This window comes from Xiphophorus hellerii, chromosome 5 (genome assembly GCF_003331165.1).
Source record: "Xiphophorus hellerii strain 12219 chromosome 5, Xiphophorus_hellerii-4.1, whole genome shotgun sequence".
Taxonomy (NCBI): Eukaryota; Metazoa; Chordata; class Actinopteri; order Cyprinodontiformes; family Poeciliidae; genus Xiphophorus; species Xiphophorus hellerii.
Genome location: NC_045676.1, coordinates 4,931,406 through 4,948,678, shown reverse-complemented (window position 1 = coordinate 4,948,678; position 17,273 = coordinate 4,931,406). Strand labels below are relative to the sequence as shown.

The 17,273-nt window shown below is 37.6% G+C and overlaps 1 protein-coding gene across 1 annotated transcript; it reads right to left on the bottom strand.

The window, feature by feature from the left end:
• Positions 1 to 444: 444 nt before the first annotated feature.
• On the bottom strand, positions 445 to 10,621 carry LOC116719514 (perforin-1-like). The gene is made up of 9 exons (XM_032562056.1): positions 10,352 to 10,621; positions 10,193 to 10,272; positions 8,034 to 8,079; positions 7,643 to 7,764; positions 7,417 to 7,555; positions 7,248 to 7,328; positions 2,203 to 2,699; positions 2,023 to 2,116; positions 445 to 914 (listed from the first exon to the last, which is right to left on the bottom strand). The coding sequence occupies exons 1-9, from the start codon at positions 10,610 to 10,612 to the stop codon at positions 687 to 689; spliced, it is 1,548 nt and encodes a 515-aa protein (XP_032417947.1). The 5' UTR covers positions 10,613 to 10,621; the 3' UTR covers positions 445 to 686.
• Between the last annotated feature and the right edge of the window lie 6,652 nt (positions 10,622 to 17,273).

Genomic DNA, 17,273 nt, shown 5'->3' with positions numbered 1-17,273 from the left:
GACGAATCGCTGTCAAACACTGTCTGGACTCAATTCTGCCAGTTCTTTCTTTGCATTTCTCTTTATTGTATAGAAAAAGGAGGTTGGGCTTCTCTTCACACAGTCACACAGAGAATTGACCAACCGTCTTTACATTCTGAAACCTCCTATGGACATGCCCTTATAAGGGCATGTGGCTGACCACAACTAATCAGTTACAGATGGAACTAATAACACATGAATGTTTAACGTTTTTAGCTTCCAAGCAAACATCCTAAACAAAGTTAATAACATACTACAAAAGAAAGAGAAGTTAAGTAAATATAAAAAGAAGAATAATATGAGAGTAATAATAAAAAAAGAATAATATAAAAAGAATAATATGAAAACATAACTTGTAAAATAAACTCATGAGTAAATGAACAGGAGGATAATTTTTCTAACATATATGAAGTCAACAACTTGTTGCAATTCCACAAATTTTATTGTCATTAAAGGGAACACAATTTCTGGATTCATGTATTAAAGCGTAGTTATTTCTTGTGATTAAATGTTACACAGAATCTTGATTTTTTTTCAATGTATGTTAAATACACATTTAGCTAGGTCTTTAACAAAGTTGAGTGATTAAGTATAAATTGTGAGTTTCTATCAGATTTAGTGAATTAATGTTACATGATGAAATGAAATGCTTTCATTCCCAAAATTCACCAATTTCCTGTAACTAAAGGAGATGGTTTATAAAGGCTGCACTTTTCTCCAGTCAGATGCGGGTCACAGGTCAGCGTGTATTTAACCTCAATGCCTCCTCTCGTTGCTTTGCACGTGAAAGTGTGAGTGCCCGGGATCAGGTACTTCTCGCAACGTCCGAGACGGTCGTCATAGAAAACGTCTTGATCCCAAACCTCAATCTTCAGAGCCAGGCTTGTGTCCACCTTCATGAGAAAATTTGAGTGGATAATCATTCAGATGCATATTTTCTTGTTCAAAGTCAAATGATTTTGGTGATAGAGAAAATAAAACAGTTTTCCAAGCATCTCAAAAGTTGATAAATGCATTGTAATCTTAGCCTAAATACAAGATATGAAATACATCAGCTAGGCTGCATCTGTTTACACAATATATGTGTAAAGTGGTTTCTGTTCAAATATTTTCAGATTTCTTTCTGTTTTTACTTTTATTTGTGCTCGACCATAAACATCATGAAATGTGAAAGGTCTAATCAAGTAAAAATAAATTCTTTTTCATGCAGGTGCTGAACCAGTATCTCAAAATATAAAGAATCTACAGCCTGGCTTGGATCTAGAAATGGAGTTGATTGTCCATTCCCCAAGTTTGCCTGCACAATATGCTTTTTGTCTGCATTACATATCATTGTATACTTTTATTTGTCTTATTTGAGTGGATTTATTTATTTCAAACAGGTTTTTAAAAACAAAAATAAGCAATCAGTAGGACAGAGAAAACAATTGTTCATAAAGTTTTTACTTTGACATTAAAGGTTTGTTTTGGACATTTGTTGTTTGGGCAGCCAACTTTTTATGCTCATGATTGATTTGTAAAAGCAATAAGAGAGGGTTATCACTTCCTGACTCCACAACAAGATTAGCAGAGCAGTGAGTGTGGGAGCCGCATGTCCACAGACATCCAGGTTGGTTGTGAGAACCGAAACAAGAACAAGTCAGGCCTAAAGGGAGGAGCTCCTTTCTTGTTATTGTGGCTGCTGTCTCATGCAAACAACAAGTTGAAGGACAAATTAGTTAATAATCAATAATGTACCATCATTTTGTTGCAATGGAAACTACAACACATTTCGACCCAATATAAAATTTTTGCTAACAAATTAGTTTGGTGGCACCAAAGAATGTTTTCTTTCAAGACTGATGCATAAAAACCCAATTTCTCACTTCTGGTAATTTAATGTTTATTTTGCAAAAATAGATTCTGGTATTAACTCCATAAGTTCTGCTGCATCAGCAGAGTAAATAAATTAGTTTGTTGTTGAGCTTTTTCAGCTAATCTTTGATAATAATGTTTACTGACCTTGCCCAAATCAAACTCAGCGTTCCACTGAGGATCATTGGATACAATCACTTGGGTCTGGTGGGATATGGAACCATAGAACATTTTGGCATAGCTGTGAACAAAAGAGGAGCCATATAAAAGGTGTGCTCATCAGGTTCCATAAGGTCTTTGTTCTTTTTTACCTTTGCATCAACCCACCCGTCAGTCTTTCCAATCACATCTCCGTATAGATTCCAGCCTCGAACAATGGTCACTGATAGATTTCCCCTTGAGGCGTGCAGAGGGCAGCAGTCAGAGGACAAATTAGGAGTGGTGGTCTCACAGTGTGGTTCTTGGGGTAATTTCTTCACAGCAGTGTCCTTCAAATACTGCTCAATAGCAGCTTTCACCCCTGCCTGTTGAAGCTTGCTTGGCACGAGCTGATAGAGAGGTCGAAGGGAGAACGAAACAACATCTGGATGTTCTATCAGGCTCTTTAGCCAGTTCATGTAGGCTGTGGAATCATTTTTGTAAATTGAAAACTCCCCCAACCAACCATCTCCTCCTGACACCTCTGAGTGGTGTTGGTGAAGACCAGAGCTGAAGTTAGTGGCAGAGTCCTGGTTTAGTAGGACACCCATGCAAGACTTCGGGACATGAGAGATTTTCATCTTCCCCAAGCCAACAGCAACACCCATAGATAAACAGGAGTGGATCTGGATGGAAGAATAGGAAAGAGATTTTTAAAAAAGCTGCATTTCACCAGACATTCACATAAAGAGCCAGATACAAGCAGAGAAGAATATGTTCATGTAGAAATCCTTGGAAATTAAAATGGACAAAACAAACAAACAAAAAAATTACACTGAAAATACTTAAAGTAGGTTGTTGGAAGCGATGACCTTCATATTTTTGCAGCTTTTAGTCTTATTTTATTTTAAAATGATAAGCGATATATTGTTTTTCCTCTCCCACTGCAAGTGGACTTTTTTTATGTCTCTGTGAACCACCTGTGTAAAATGTCCCAGTCTATAAATCAAACTCACCAATCCGATCAGTAAGCGCCGTCTTTTATAAGTTACCAAGCAGTTGTTTTCGAGGTGTGCTGTGCTGTTTTAACTGAGCAGAGTAACATGAACACAACTATACTGAACAAAAATATAAACGCTCCATGTCAAACATTGTTGCCATGTGGAGTTAACAACTATAAATGAGCATTTGCTGATATTTATTGTACAAAAGGAATATTTCTCTTGATTTGTGTATAATTTTTAATTCAACTTGTTGTCAGTGAGCATTACTCAATGATTTGTTTTTTTTGTTTACTAGTACCTGGGTGGGACATGTCCAGTTGGTGATCAGACAAAATGAGCAACAACTGGACATTTCTTGAACTGGGGACAATTAAAGGCTACTCCAAAATGTCAAATTTTTTCACAAGTCATAATGCCTCAGATGTCACAAGAGCGTGTCATCGGCATGCTGGATGCAAGGATGTCCACCAGAGCAGTAGCTGTACGGCTCAATGTCCATTATCGGACCATATCAATCAATCAATAAATCAAATTTTATTTGTATAGCACATTTCAGCAGCAGGGCATTTCAAAGTGCTTTACATCATTACAAACACAGAAACACAATGCAATATAGAATCAATCATTAAGTCAAGTTCCATCAATAAATTTGTAATTGATTACATTTCAAATACAATTTTAAACAGGTAGGTTTTTAGGTTTTAGTCTAGATTTAAAGGAAGTCAGTGTTTCAGCTGTTTTACAGTTTTCTGGAAGTTTGTTCCAAATTTGTGGTGCATAGATGCTGAAAGCTGCTTCTCCTCATTTGGTTCTGGTTCTGGGGATGCAGAGCAGAACCAGAACCGGAAGACCTGAGAGATCTGGAGGGTTGATACAACAACAGCAGATCTTTAATGTATTGTGGTGCTAAGCCATTCAGTGATTTATAAACTAACAACAGTATTTTAAAGTCTATTCTTTGAGCTACGGGGAGCCAGTGTAAGGACTTTAAAACTGGTGTTATGTGCTCTATCTTCCTGGTTTTAGTGAGAACGCCAGCAGCATTCTGGATCAGCTGCAGCTGTTTGATTGATTTGTTGGACAGACCTGTGAAGACGCTGTTGCAATAATCAATACGACTGAAGATGAACGCATGGATGAGTTTCTCTAGATCTGGCTGAGACATTAGTCCTTTAATCCTGTAAATGTTCTTCAGGTGATAGAAGGCCGACTTTGTAACTGTCTTTATGTGGCTCTGGAGGTACAGGTCAGAGTCCATCACTACACCCAGGTTTCGGGCTGATCGCTGGTTTTCAGTTGTAATAACTGAAGCTGTGTATTGACTCTAGATCTATAACTCTAGATCGTTCCTCTTTAGGTCCAAAAATAATAACTTCAATTTTGTTTCTGTTCAGCTGGAGAAAGTTTTGGCACATCCACACATTTATCTGTTCTAAGCACCTGTTCAGTGATTGGATGGGGTCAAAGGTCACCTGGTGACATCGTAATGTAGAGCTATGTGCCATCTGCATAGTTGTGGTAGCTAATATTATTTCCTGTTATAACCTGAGCTAGTGGGAGCATATAAATATTGAATAAAAGGGGTCCTAGGATTGAACCTTGGGGTACCCCACATGTGACATTTGACCTCGTTGATGAGAAGTTTTCAATTAAAACAAAGAAATCCCTGTTCTTTATGTAAGATTCAAACCAGTTAAGCACTGGACCGGAGAGTCCGACCCAACTCTCCAGTCGATTCAGTAATATGTCATGGTCAACAGTGTCAAAAGCTGCACTGAGATCCAACAGAACCAGCACTGTGGTTCTGCCACAGTCCGTATTTATATGGATGTCATTGAACACTTTTACGAGGGCGGTCTCTGTGCTGTGGTGAGCACGAAAACCAGACTGGAAGGAGTCAAAGCAGTTGGTTATTGTTAGGAAGCTAGTTAATTGTTTACACACAGCTTTTTCAATAACTTTGCTGATGAATGGGAGGTCAGAGGTCAGAGGTCGGCCTGTAATTCTGCATTAGTGATTTGTCCAGATTGTTCTTTTTTATAAGTGGTTTGATTACTGCTGTTTTCAAAGCCTGGGGGAAAACGCCTGATGAGAGCGATGAGTTTACTATTTGGATCAGGTCATTAGCAATAACAGGCAGGACTTTCTTAAAGAAATGTGTGGGTAAAACTTCCAGACAGCAGGAACTGGAGCTTAGTTGACTTATAATTTCCTCTAAGGTTTTATAATTAAGTAGTTGGAATTGGGTCATTTTTCCTGTATTTGTTTTGTTTGGGCACAGCATTGGTACTGGCTTTATAGTGGATGTACAGATTAATGCCCTGATTTTTTGAATTTTCTCTGAAAAGAAGCTGGAAAACTGGTTGCAGGCGGCAATACATTGGAATTCAGGCGGTAACGTCACAGGAGGGTTTGTGATTCTGTCAACTGTTGCAAATAAAGCTCGAGCATTGTTAATGTTTTTGTTTATGACGTCTGCAAAGAAAGCCTCTCTTGCATGTTTTAGTATTAAATGATAGTTACGTAGTCTTTCTTTATAGATGTCACAATGAACGTGGAGTTGAGTTTTACGCCATTTTCGTTCTGCCCTACAGCAGAGTTGTCTTGCAGATCTAACTGTTTGTGCATTTCTCCATGGAGATTTCTTTTTATCAGACACAACCTTCATTTTAACTGGGGCAATGGAATCAATAATCAATTTTCCACAAAAGTTGGAGTTTTGTATAGAGTTACTGTCAAAGTTCGTTTGTGGCCTTTAACCTCAATTCCAAGATACTCAAAAGAGGTGAAATGACCCAAAGATATTTTACTACAATTTATAGTATTCTTAGATATTGAAGCCACGCCTCCTCCTTTTTTGTGTTTTCTATTCTCACTGAAGAAATTGTAGTTAGGAGGCGCAGATTCAATTAGTACGATCGGTTCATTATTATCATTCAACCATGTTTCTGTCAGAAACATAACATCGATATTATGCTCAGTGATGAAATCATTAATTAATAGAGCTTTAGCACAGAGAGATCTTGTATTTAAAAGAGCTAGTTTAAGTGACTTGGAGGCCAAGAGTTCTTCAGTCTGAGGTTCCTTTAGGCAAGGGATCAGTCTGATGTTTGAATTAAAACAGCTGTATTTTATGTTTCTGTTTCTTGTAAATTTTCTTGTACTGATCCGGACAGGTAATGTCCTGTTCTGCAGTGCCGGGGGGCCAGACACATTCTGGAGTAAGACGGGTGTAAAGATAAAGTCTGGACCCCGGCCTCAGACCTCAGAAACGCAGAGTGATGGATCCTCTGGGAAGTTAGAGTCTGGTGGCTTAAATGAAGTGAGGTCTGCTACGTGAGCGCTAAGGAGAGACGTCCCAAGTAAAACCTGTTGATTCATTCCATCTGTAAATTTAAGAAACTCCGGTCCAGAAGACATTTCTTCATGTGTATCTTGTGAATCCTGTGAATGAGTGGGTGAGCAGAGAGGGAGGGGAGAAGGAGGAAGGGAACCAGTTGCTCCATCTTCAGTCGATGTTGTATCAGCTTGTTTTGAAACTGGTTGTTCCTGATAAGCAGAGGGTTTCATCCTAGTCAGAAATCCTTGAGCCTGTTCTTCTGAAGCGATGATCACGTTGCTGTCCTTGTTGATAAAATGAAAAAGCTTTGCAGTGAGTAGCTTTATCCCATGTTTATTAAGATTGCGTCCGCCTCTTCCAAAAAGGTGAAAGCGCTGCCAATAGATCCAGAGGTTATCAATGAAGGTCACTGAGCTGGCAGAGCAGCTTTTAATCAGCCATTTGTTTATCATGTCCAGCCTGGAGTTTAAGAGTTTGTTTCCAACAGACTGGCACTACTGCAAATTGACCTCATCCTTGTCGGCTACGTGACCACTCCACCACAAGATCGCCATATCGCGCTTGTCCATCTGCGGGATCGGCTAAGAGAGAGGGGAGAGAGAGACGGCTGGAGGGGTAGAGACGGCTGGAGGGGTACAGGCTCCATCACACAGTACGAACAGTTCAGAAACAGTAAGAAATGAGAGAAAAAAGCAATTTAAAAACAGATTAACTTGTGTTTCAAACTGCCAATCCTAGCTATTTTGACACGAAGTGCAGCCAATCTGACTGATGGCCTTATTGTGTCATTCTCCTGGTACTGCGTACCCAGTACCATATCGGCTTACTTAGAATCATGGAAGTATCACATATGGTTGTGTAAAACTCTGTTGTTTTGTACATTTTATTACCTCACTTGAGGTTAATCCATTCAGGGTGGACAAACAGCTTCGTGAAGATATCAGTCGTCTCAGTCGCCCTCCAAGATCAACCTAAAACAGGTTTAAAGTTCTTTAAAATGCTTCCCTGCAGAAAAATATCTGTAACTAATTCACAATGTGTGTGTGCCAAAGTTCTCACCAGTCTGAAGTAGTGTGTGCCATAGGTGTTTATGAGATTTCTATACTCATTCATAGTAGAAGAGTCATAGTGACTTGGCAGGATGTCTAACTGCTTTTTGAACTCTACGCTTAAGGGAGGTGTGGGTGATAATACAAATCTAGACACCAAGACAAAATTAGACAATTATTTCAATAACCATGACCTGTCAGAACTCAATGAAAAAAAAAACACATTTCCATTATACTTATAGTGGTTGCAGGTGACACTGTGTGTGCTCAGAGTGTAGCGGTCCTCTTTGCTCTGTTGTTTAGCAAACTTGTAGGCGTTGGAGCCTACAAGTTCAAACATTTGAACCTTCAAGCCAAACTGATGAAATATAGACAACACATGTATTTTATAAGGTGTTAAACAAGAAGCCATATTTTTTATCACTATGCTAATCACTTACTTCAGTTCTAACTGAATGCAAACTAAAAAGATAACAAAATACTTTCTTGGAAGAGTACATATTAACTGAAATGAAAAGGTGACAGAAAGAAAATCAGCCAGCAAGGTTTCTATTAGGGTTGTGTTATAAAAAATTCAGGGCTGCATTGAAAATATTCTGAAATGTTCAGCTTTGAGTTGTTTCTTACCGTCCAATCATTGGTGTCTTGGGATGTGTAAGTCTTAATCAGAGAGCTGTTGGACATTTTAAAGGAAGTAATTATTATTAAACATCTATACAGTTCATTTCTCATATTTTTAATAAGGTAGTTAAGCTTGGTGAAATTGTTGATTTAACTATTGTTATTTTAATACCACAGCCTTATTAGGCAGGTATTCATAAACTACAGTTACATTCAATAAATTAGAAAATGCTTCCATATGTGGCTCAGTTTTCAGATTAAAAGTACTTTTGAAAATAACCTCTAAGGAGGTAACAAACACACTTTTCATTCCTCTGTATTACAAAATATCTTATTGGTTTGCTGTGTTATTCCAATTTTCAATGTTAGGTCTGCATTAGTTGTATGTTGAAAATCTTCATAATTAACAGAAATAAAAGCTTTAAAAATTCATATGTGTGGAATTATTCTATATAATGTTTCACTTAGTGATAAAACTAAACTGATTCTCATTGTTGCAGGATGGTCTTTGAGCACATGTCCCTTTGTGTCTGTGAATATATTTGTGTTTGTGTTTTAGGATTTCTCACCTTGTAAGTCCCCATAAGAAGTGCTGTCTTTGAGTCAGGGGTTTGGTTTAGGACTAAGGAGTGACTTGAATTTACGTCGGGTTTCAGGTCAGAGTCAGATTTTTATATGCACAGACTAAAGATGTTAAGTTGTCTTGTCACAACAGACAAAGTGAAATAGAAATGAGGGGTGAACTATGCAACAAACCGCTCTCTTCAAACAGAAATGATTTGACTAGAGAGAACATTTCTGACTTACAGTTTAGACCATAAAATATTTGAAGGGACCTCGACGTAAAAATAAAAGTCTGCTGTTTCAAAATGCAATTAAAGTCAATAAGAAAATTGTTTAGGTTTTAACTCGGAAATTAAAGTTCTTGAAGTTCATTTAACAAGAAGAGACATGTTGTCTAAACATTGTTTTTTAAGTTCTGTTAGCACATTAATCTTGAATTGTGAGTTTTAACTTAATACTGGACTTTAAACCAAATAATCATTTCACAATATGCAAAAAAACCAACAACTGCCTTCTCACATTTCTGTATTATTTTCACTCACCTTATCAAGTTAAATTAAATTAAATACATATTTTATATTAGAATAATTAAAATTCTTGTTTCAATTTGATTAGAACAAAAATTATCATTTGCTAATGAATTTAACAAAGATCGACATAAAAACATAAATTCTGCTCAAAAACTTTTAGCAGAGACTTACAACTTATTAAAATGAACATTTGCCTTAATAACACACCAAAGTCAGATCAATGTAACACACATCCACCTCAGGATACAAAACCATGCCGCTAAGCATTATGGGAAATTGTTCCCATTCCTGTGTTTTTCTTCTTTCAGTGTTTTTAGTGCTAACATATAAACTCTAATTTATTCAACTCTTCTAGGTTTGACAAAATGATTGAAAAGCTAACATATCTTAAATACTGTAAGTTTATCTTTCACAAACTCACATATTTAGGATAAAAATCTAAAACTAAATGTATATATATTAAAGACTAGAAGATAGTAGACACAACTAAATGTGTCCCAAATGTTTTACAGTGTATAAGGCTGCCCCCGCTCTGCAGAACATTGTCAGTGCTCTACAGGGAAAGAGAAGTAAATACACAACCTCAGACACCCTCCATAGCTTTGATACCTTTCAGCTGACAGTCTAGACGTGCTCCATGATTTGTCTCAAGTTTGGGATTTTGTTTTTACAACTTAACTCTCCTTCAAACTTTACCACATTTTTTTTGTTTTACTTTGGTCTTCATGATGCTGTTTGTAACCTTAACTGTGAACTTAACACTAGGAGAATAAAGGTGAATTTAAAAAAAACAAAAAAACATTTATTTTAGGTGACCTATGAAGTCAACTGGTTCCACTAGAATATATTTATAAATATCAGAATATCAGTTTAAATGCACACCACATATTTCATATTTAGCTTCCACTTCAGAATTATCCACTATTTGTTGGTCTACCACATAAATGTTAAATAAACATACACTGTTGATTGGAACATGTAATTGTAACATGTAAAAAAAATCCATTAATTGTTAGTGTAATTATGTGACTCAACTATTACAGTGTTCACAATCCGGTTTAAATACTGTACCTAACAGAGGTGTGATAACTGCTGATGATGTCAGCACTGCATTGACTGCTGGCACTCCAGTCCACAACAGATGATGGAAGCTTAAAATGAAGAAATGTCGCATTATTGTTAATCCCTCAAGTCAGACGTGCTGCTGCTTATTTATGCATCTTTAATTACTTTTTGGTAGGCATGGTTTTGAAGAGGGTTGGAGCAGAGAATGCAGGTTTCTCTTTCGTTCAGGTAAGTCTTCACATCAATCACATGAGCTCTTTTTCTTTGCAGTGTGACTATATCAAAACCTTCCCCCACCATCTTGTGGCCTGGTACAAAACGAGCAGCATCACACTCTCTTTGGGTCCCGATAAGACAGGACAGAACAGAGGAGTGAACAAGGAGGACGCTCAGGAGAAGAAGAGCTGAAGTTGAATCGGGCAGCATAGCTGTAGTCAAAAGCTAAAAGATAGAGAGAAAAGAAATTTAATTGTTTTTTACATAGTGCATGGCATAGAGAGAAACATATGTAAAAATGTACATAAAAGTTCATGTATGAATTAAATGTGTAATTGTTTCAATAAATATTTAAATGTATTTAATACATGGGTAAATATCTGTTTACAGTGCATTTCATTGTAACAGTACAGCACAGTTACCCATTGAATTTGGAGGGTCTAACTGGCAGATAAAATAAAGTCAGGATGTGCTGCTAACACAGGACAATAACCACAAATGAATAGAAGTCAGATTTAATGGTTATATATTGTTTAAGCATATTGTGATTATTACTTGCCCATGCATTAAATACAGTTGAATATTTATTGAAACAATTATTTATTTAATTCATTTGAACTTTTCTGTGCATTTTTACATATGCATTTCTGTTCAGTTATTTTTTATTTTTGCATGTGTTAGCATAAGCCAATATCACATTTTTGAGATAGAGTATTTGTTTACGGGAGCAGCAGTTAATGATGGTGAAACATTAGTAAACAGTTCTAGATAACACAAAAGGTTTCAGCCAGTAAATACTTGTGAAGGAAACAATGAAGTTAATTCATTAATCTGATTTTATTATTCTATATATTTCTTTTCTCTTATCAATAGTTATGTTACATGCCAGTAGTTAAAGAAAGAAGTTATTCACAGAATAATTCATCTGTAAAGTTGGGCTATTTAGTTAATAAATTCTGAGACTCGATTAGAAATAAGCATATCAGTGATCGTTCCTTGTTGTGTGAAGAGTTTCTTCATTCCCTCATCAGGGACTAAGCTTGGCTTTATTAATTAAATAATAAATTATGGATTACAATTCATAATAATTACATAAGCCAAACTTCGAAGCGAGTTCTGACTCCCAACAATTTTGATGTCACCTTGTGAGGTTGCTACAACATTTTTGGTTTCCACAGATCTTTGATTTCAACAAACAGCCACACAGCTCCACCACATTAATATCAGTGGAATTATAAATTCTAGGGCTGCACTGATTTATTACCCATCCAATTTATCTGTGTCGATTTCCCTAATTTTAGGAAATCGGTGATCGGGCGATTTTTACATGTGAAGCCGATCTTATCCAACGATTTTATCTACCTTGGCAAACGTATTTAAAGCAACTGCTATCTTCTGCTCTGCTGTGAGAGGTTTGACTAGTAGACCGGCCAAGCAGATCATGTCTAAATGTTTGTAGTTAACAATAGTCACCCCACTGTTGGTAACTCATCAACTTTCTTCCTATATTTAGCAAGATTACAGACAAAAAAAAATTATATTGTCCAAAATCGAAATTAGCAGGTCAGGAATTTAGTAGATTCTTAATCAGGAATCGGCCTGAAACCTGCAATCGGTGCACTTCTAATAAATTCATGAGAAAAATATCTTCTATAAAAAAATTTTTATAACTCAATAAACACGCAATATTTTTAATTGCTGTAGTGTATTCTAAACAAAGATACTCTTTACATTAAAAAAAATCTTACCTGTCCAAAGCAGACTGAAAAGAAGTTGAAACAAGCAACGTCTAAGTTAGCTGAGCTGAGAACTGTGGTTTATAAAGCAGCAGCCCTGGAGAGATAAATATTCATACAAAACATTGTGTAAAGGTCAATTGAATGTAGTTACTTTGTTTCTTGTAACTGCCGCTGAAGTTTGAGGATTTTATTTTAGCAGTGATCTTTTTAAAATATCTACGCTAACAGAACAAACAGTTCTACCGGAACTTTTTGTTCCAGTAGAATAAATAGTTTTACCGGAACTGCAATGAAGGAATAGTTTAACATCAAGTCAGAAAAAACACATAAAGAGCAACTCTAAATTTAGCTTCAGTCAATAACGGAACAAGGTAACAGTGATTGAAATTTAAGTATTTTAATTCTGTGATTGCATTTCACTCATAAAACAGACAGGAGTTATTCTTTATTTTTGGCAACTAGATTTGCTCCACTCTGTGTGTTTTTCTTGGAATTGTTATCTCTGGAACAGCCGGGCATTGGAGCACAGAAAAACCGTTACATAGTTTCTACTTCCAGTTGCAACTTTACAACTGTCACTACTTCCGGTACAAAAACAAACACGTAGCACACAGCTCTAATTCTGTAAAACTTCTACGCTTGAACAAATTTAACTAGGCATAATGTTTTAAACAATAAAATTAATAAGACAAAAGAAATGTATTAAATAAATGGATAAAGAGTGTTTTGTCCATAACTTTAAAAATTTGTAATAATTTAAAAGAAATACTTATATGGTGCAACACCCTCTGCCACAAAAAAGTTGCCTAACAACATTTTAACATTTTTGGCAATACAGAACAACAACATCCACAAGAACTAGGATTAAAGGTAAGTTAACAGGCAAGTATTTTAACAAATATTACAATATTGCAAAGTTTGTTTGTCTCATCTTCATTAAATGCTGTCATCTTGCTCCTTATCTTCCATACAGCTTGTGTGTCATACAGAACTGTCTACAGTCCATTAGTACTAAAGGGTGAAAAGTCTAAAGTATTGATGGGCCCCACAAAATCTTCACCAAGGGACAAGGAAATTACCCAATAGACCCAGATTCGTCACACATTTCAGTAACATGTCATAAAATATCTTACTTGAACAACTTGTTTGAACTAACTTTTGTTCTCATATGATTATATGAGAACAAAAGTTAGTCCATAACTCCATAACTCTCTATGGTGTTCCTGTCTAAATACATGTATAAACACTGTCAATATAAACATAAATCGGTTCTCACCAATGACAGGATAAAATTACACAAGTCTCAATGGATTGTTATCCTTATTGGATTAGACTATAATATTAACTAGCCTCTTAAACTAACAAAATAAGTATGAACATGAACTGATTTATTTTTAAGTGCTGCCATAAAAAGGATATATGGATGAGGATTGCCTGGAAGAGTTGTTTTCTGCGTGTCTATACTCTGGTGGATCAGATCTTGAGGACTTTAAGGGTCAGGTGACACAACTGGTCAGAAATGTAGATTCTCATAGTCTGCCTCCTCCTTCCTGGGTGTTCTCCAGGTGCTCCTTCATCTCTTTGTCCATCATTAGATTCAGCAGTATCTGAATCAACCTCCTCTTCTTGAGGATGTATCTCCTCTACTATTTCCTCCAAGACCTCATTTGGCTCAGTTAGATCTTTAGGTCCAACTCTGCCTCTGCATTTAGAGTTGAGTCAGCTGGTCTTGCTGCAGTCCATACGTAGTAGTCTTCCTCACTGGAACTTTCCGTATCTGCAGGTTGGACTTCTTGTTTGTTTGTGTAGCTTCTTGTTCTTCTTACTTGTTTATTTCCTGTTCCATGCAGTGGTTTTACAACAATCTGGACTTTGATCAGTTTGGTGAGATTTGGACTTTGACAGCATAGAATATATCCTCCCAGTAACTACGAAGTTTTCCGGGTCCTCTTGTTGTTGTTGGGTTTCTCATCAAAACTTCATCACCTGGACTCAGAGTGGAATTTTATGTGCAATGATTATAATTTCTCTGTCCTCTTTTTGCACTTTTTTCCCATATGCAATTGCATGTTTTCCATTGCAATTGCATATGGTTCATTGATTCTCTCCACATTTCAGCAAAGCCAGAATAAGTTTAGTTTACTTCTTTTTCTCTCCTAGGAAAGCTCAGGTCAGAGTTGGTTCATGACCAAAGAGACGGAAAAAAGGAGAAAATCCAGTTGCTTCATGAACAGTGGAATTATAAGCGTGAACCACTTTGTTTAAATGTTCTTTCCATTTTGATTTTTGTGTCTCCTTGAGTGTTTGCAACATTCCAAGCAGAGTTCTGTTGAAACGTTCTGCAGGATTTGCTTGGAGATGATAAGGTGAGCTGTGAGACGAGCGGACATCACATAAACTGTGGAGCTTATCGAAGAGACTGTTTTCAAATTCCCTTTCCTGATCGAGGTGTTTCCTGGATGGGAATCTGTGACGGCCTCCTCCTGTGTTGAATAGTGGCCAGCTAAATATGCTTTAATTAAGGTCTTCAATTTTGGGAGGCGCTTACAGTCATGTGTCCACCTTGACCATAAATAAGGAGCGTTCATTCCATTAATTGCAGATGAGAACCAGAGGCCAGATCTAGCTCCAGAGGCAGAGCCGGAGCCAGACGCCGTGGGGCGCGTCGGTCGCTTGAGACGGTGTGGGAGCCAGTTCAGATGGACCACATGTGGAGGTGTCGCTTGACCATACCTGGGAGTGGACCCTGGGACTTGTGGGGGCCAACAAGTCCATGACTGAGGGTGATATGCACCAGACAGAGGACCAGACTGAAGGGAGCAGATGCAGGTGCAGCTGTTCCTGGGCTGCCACCCACTTCCCCTTGACATTGCTTTAATAAATGCCTCTAAAGGGCTTAAAATGGTTATTGATGTTGTGTCCTGTTGATGTTGTGTTGTGTCCCAGATTCTTGTTGCGGTCATCTGAGCCAAACTATAACAGAATCCAAATCGTGTGATAAAGTCATCAGTCAGTTTTATCGTTGGTTGCATATGCCTGTGTATATTTAGTGAAGGGATCCACTATAATAAGTATACATTCTTCACCTCCCTTATATTTCTCCAAGTACAAGTAGTCGATGGAGATCATCTCAAATGGTGCAGGTGTTGTGGTAGTCTGGATGAGTGTTCTAATTACTCTGTTGGGTTTCTTCCTTTTTATACATACGCACCCTTGGGTAATTTAGTGCTCAATTTCCTGTCACATCATAGACCAGTAAAAACAATGTCTGGCCAGGACAACCATTCTATCTGCACCTAAGTGCCCCATGTCTTCATGTATTAGTTTGTAGATTATTGGTTTTAGGGAGTCTGGGATGACCAGCTGTGATGTAGATGTTTTTACTCTCCTGAGGATCCCATCCTCATCAATCTGCAGGTGAGGCCCAGACTTCCCTCTCCCCAGCCACTTGTTCCAGCTCTTCCGAAGGAACCTCAACTGGCTCCTCTCGACGTGAAGGAACAGCGGCTCTACTCTGAGTCTCTCCTGGATGACCGAGCTTCTCACCCTATCTCTAAGGGAGAGCCCAGACACCCAACAGAGAAAACCCATTTCTTTAAGTTTTTGTTTGTGATTTAGAGATGATTGTGTTCTTTTAAGAACCAGAACTCTGTTTATAGCTGTATCTGAATTCTGAACTACTTTTATGCTCTCTTCTGAAAGAGGCTGGATCAGCTCTAACATGCAGCTCAGTTATGGCCCCTTTCAGTGCGAGAAACTCCAGCTTACTAGAGTGTAGCGTGTAATTTTTCTCTGCAGCTGTCAATGTTCTGCACCCATATGCTATAACTCTTTGTGCTGCCTCTTGTCATTGGTAGAGAACTGCACCTAGGCCCTCCTTTGATGCGTCAACATGTAGTACAAATTGTCTGGGTACGCCATGACATGTGGATTTGTTAGATGATCCACAATCCTTTTGAGAATGTTTTCGTGGATCTCTGTCCACTGGACTGGATGGGAAGATGGTGAAGTGGAGAAATTAGTACATACGTCTGCATTTTTATTTTTTTGGTCGTTAAGTCTTAGTCTATTTTATTTCCTTTGTAAGTATGCATGTAAGCAGTTTTCTAAGCACACATAGTGCAAGAAACAGGTGCATTTGGAAGGTCAGATACAGTAATGTAGGTGATAACCACAGTGTGCAAGGACAGTTCAAAGTAGGTGTCTATGTATGCATCAAGTTTTTTTTTACTTTCCATTACTGACAGGTTTTCCCCCTTGTGCTTACTTTTCCAATATGTATGTGTGTGTGTCAAGACAGGATGTGTTTTTTAAAGGTTTTATTGGCTCTAGTAGCCTTTATGTGATAGTTAATTGACAGGAAAGTTGGTAATGGGAAAAGGGGAAAGACATGCGGCAATGGCCGCCAGGCCGGGAATCGAACCTGCGACAGCTGCGTCGAGGACTGAAGCCTCCATACATAGATTGTGCTTAAGCCCTGCGCCACCATAGTCTACTGGCCATGTAAAGACTTCCACCTTTCTTCCTCACACACACCACAGGAACTGATTCAGATTCCATGCCAAGATAAGGGTAGGATTGCAGACACAGTTGAAAATTTAACAGACCACGATGATAGACCTGAGTCACCTGTCAGACTGTCAACTGTAAGACAGATGAGTAGCCCTTGCAACTGCATAACTTCAATAACCACTCTTGTTAATGGTTGCTCTCTCTCCATCAACAATGTACACTTGTTACAGACTATATATTTTTTAGTGGCTCAACATAAGCCCCAAGGTCATTATTTTATCAACACTAAGGGAATGTCCGAAGCCACCACATTTCTAAAAACATGTTCATGGGTTTTACATTAATTAGAAGAACCAAAAATAATAGATGACTCAATTAATTTCACTGTCCACAGATCTTATTAGAAATTTAATGCATCTTTATTAAGCAAGCTTTTAGCAAGGGTAAGTGACAGACAGGTTAATTATCAATGATTACAAATTAAGAATAAAAATGTAAATTATTATAAACCACCTTCATCCTTTCCTAACTTCTTTCCCTAAACTGTGTCACTAATTTACTGAGCGTGGCTTTGGGATGCAATTCAACTCATACCCAGATGATGGATGACCTTAGCAACA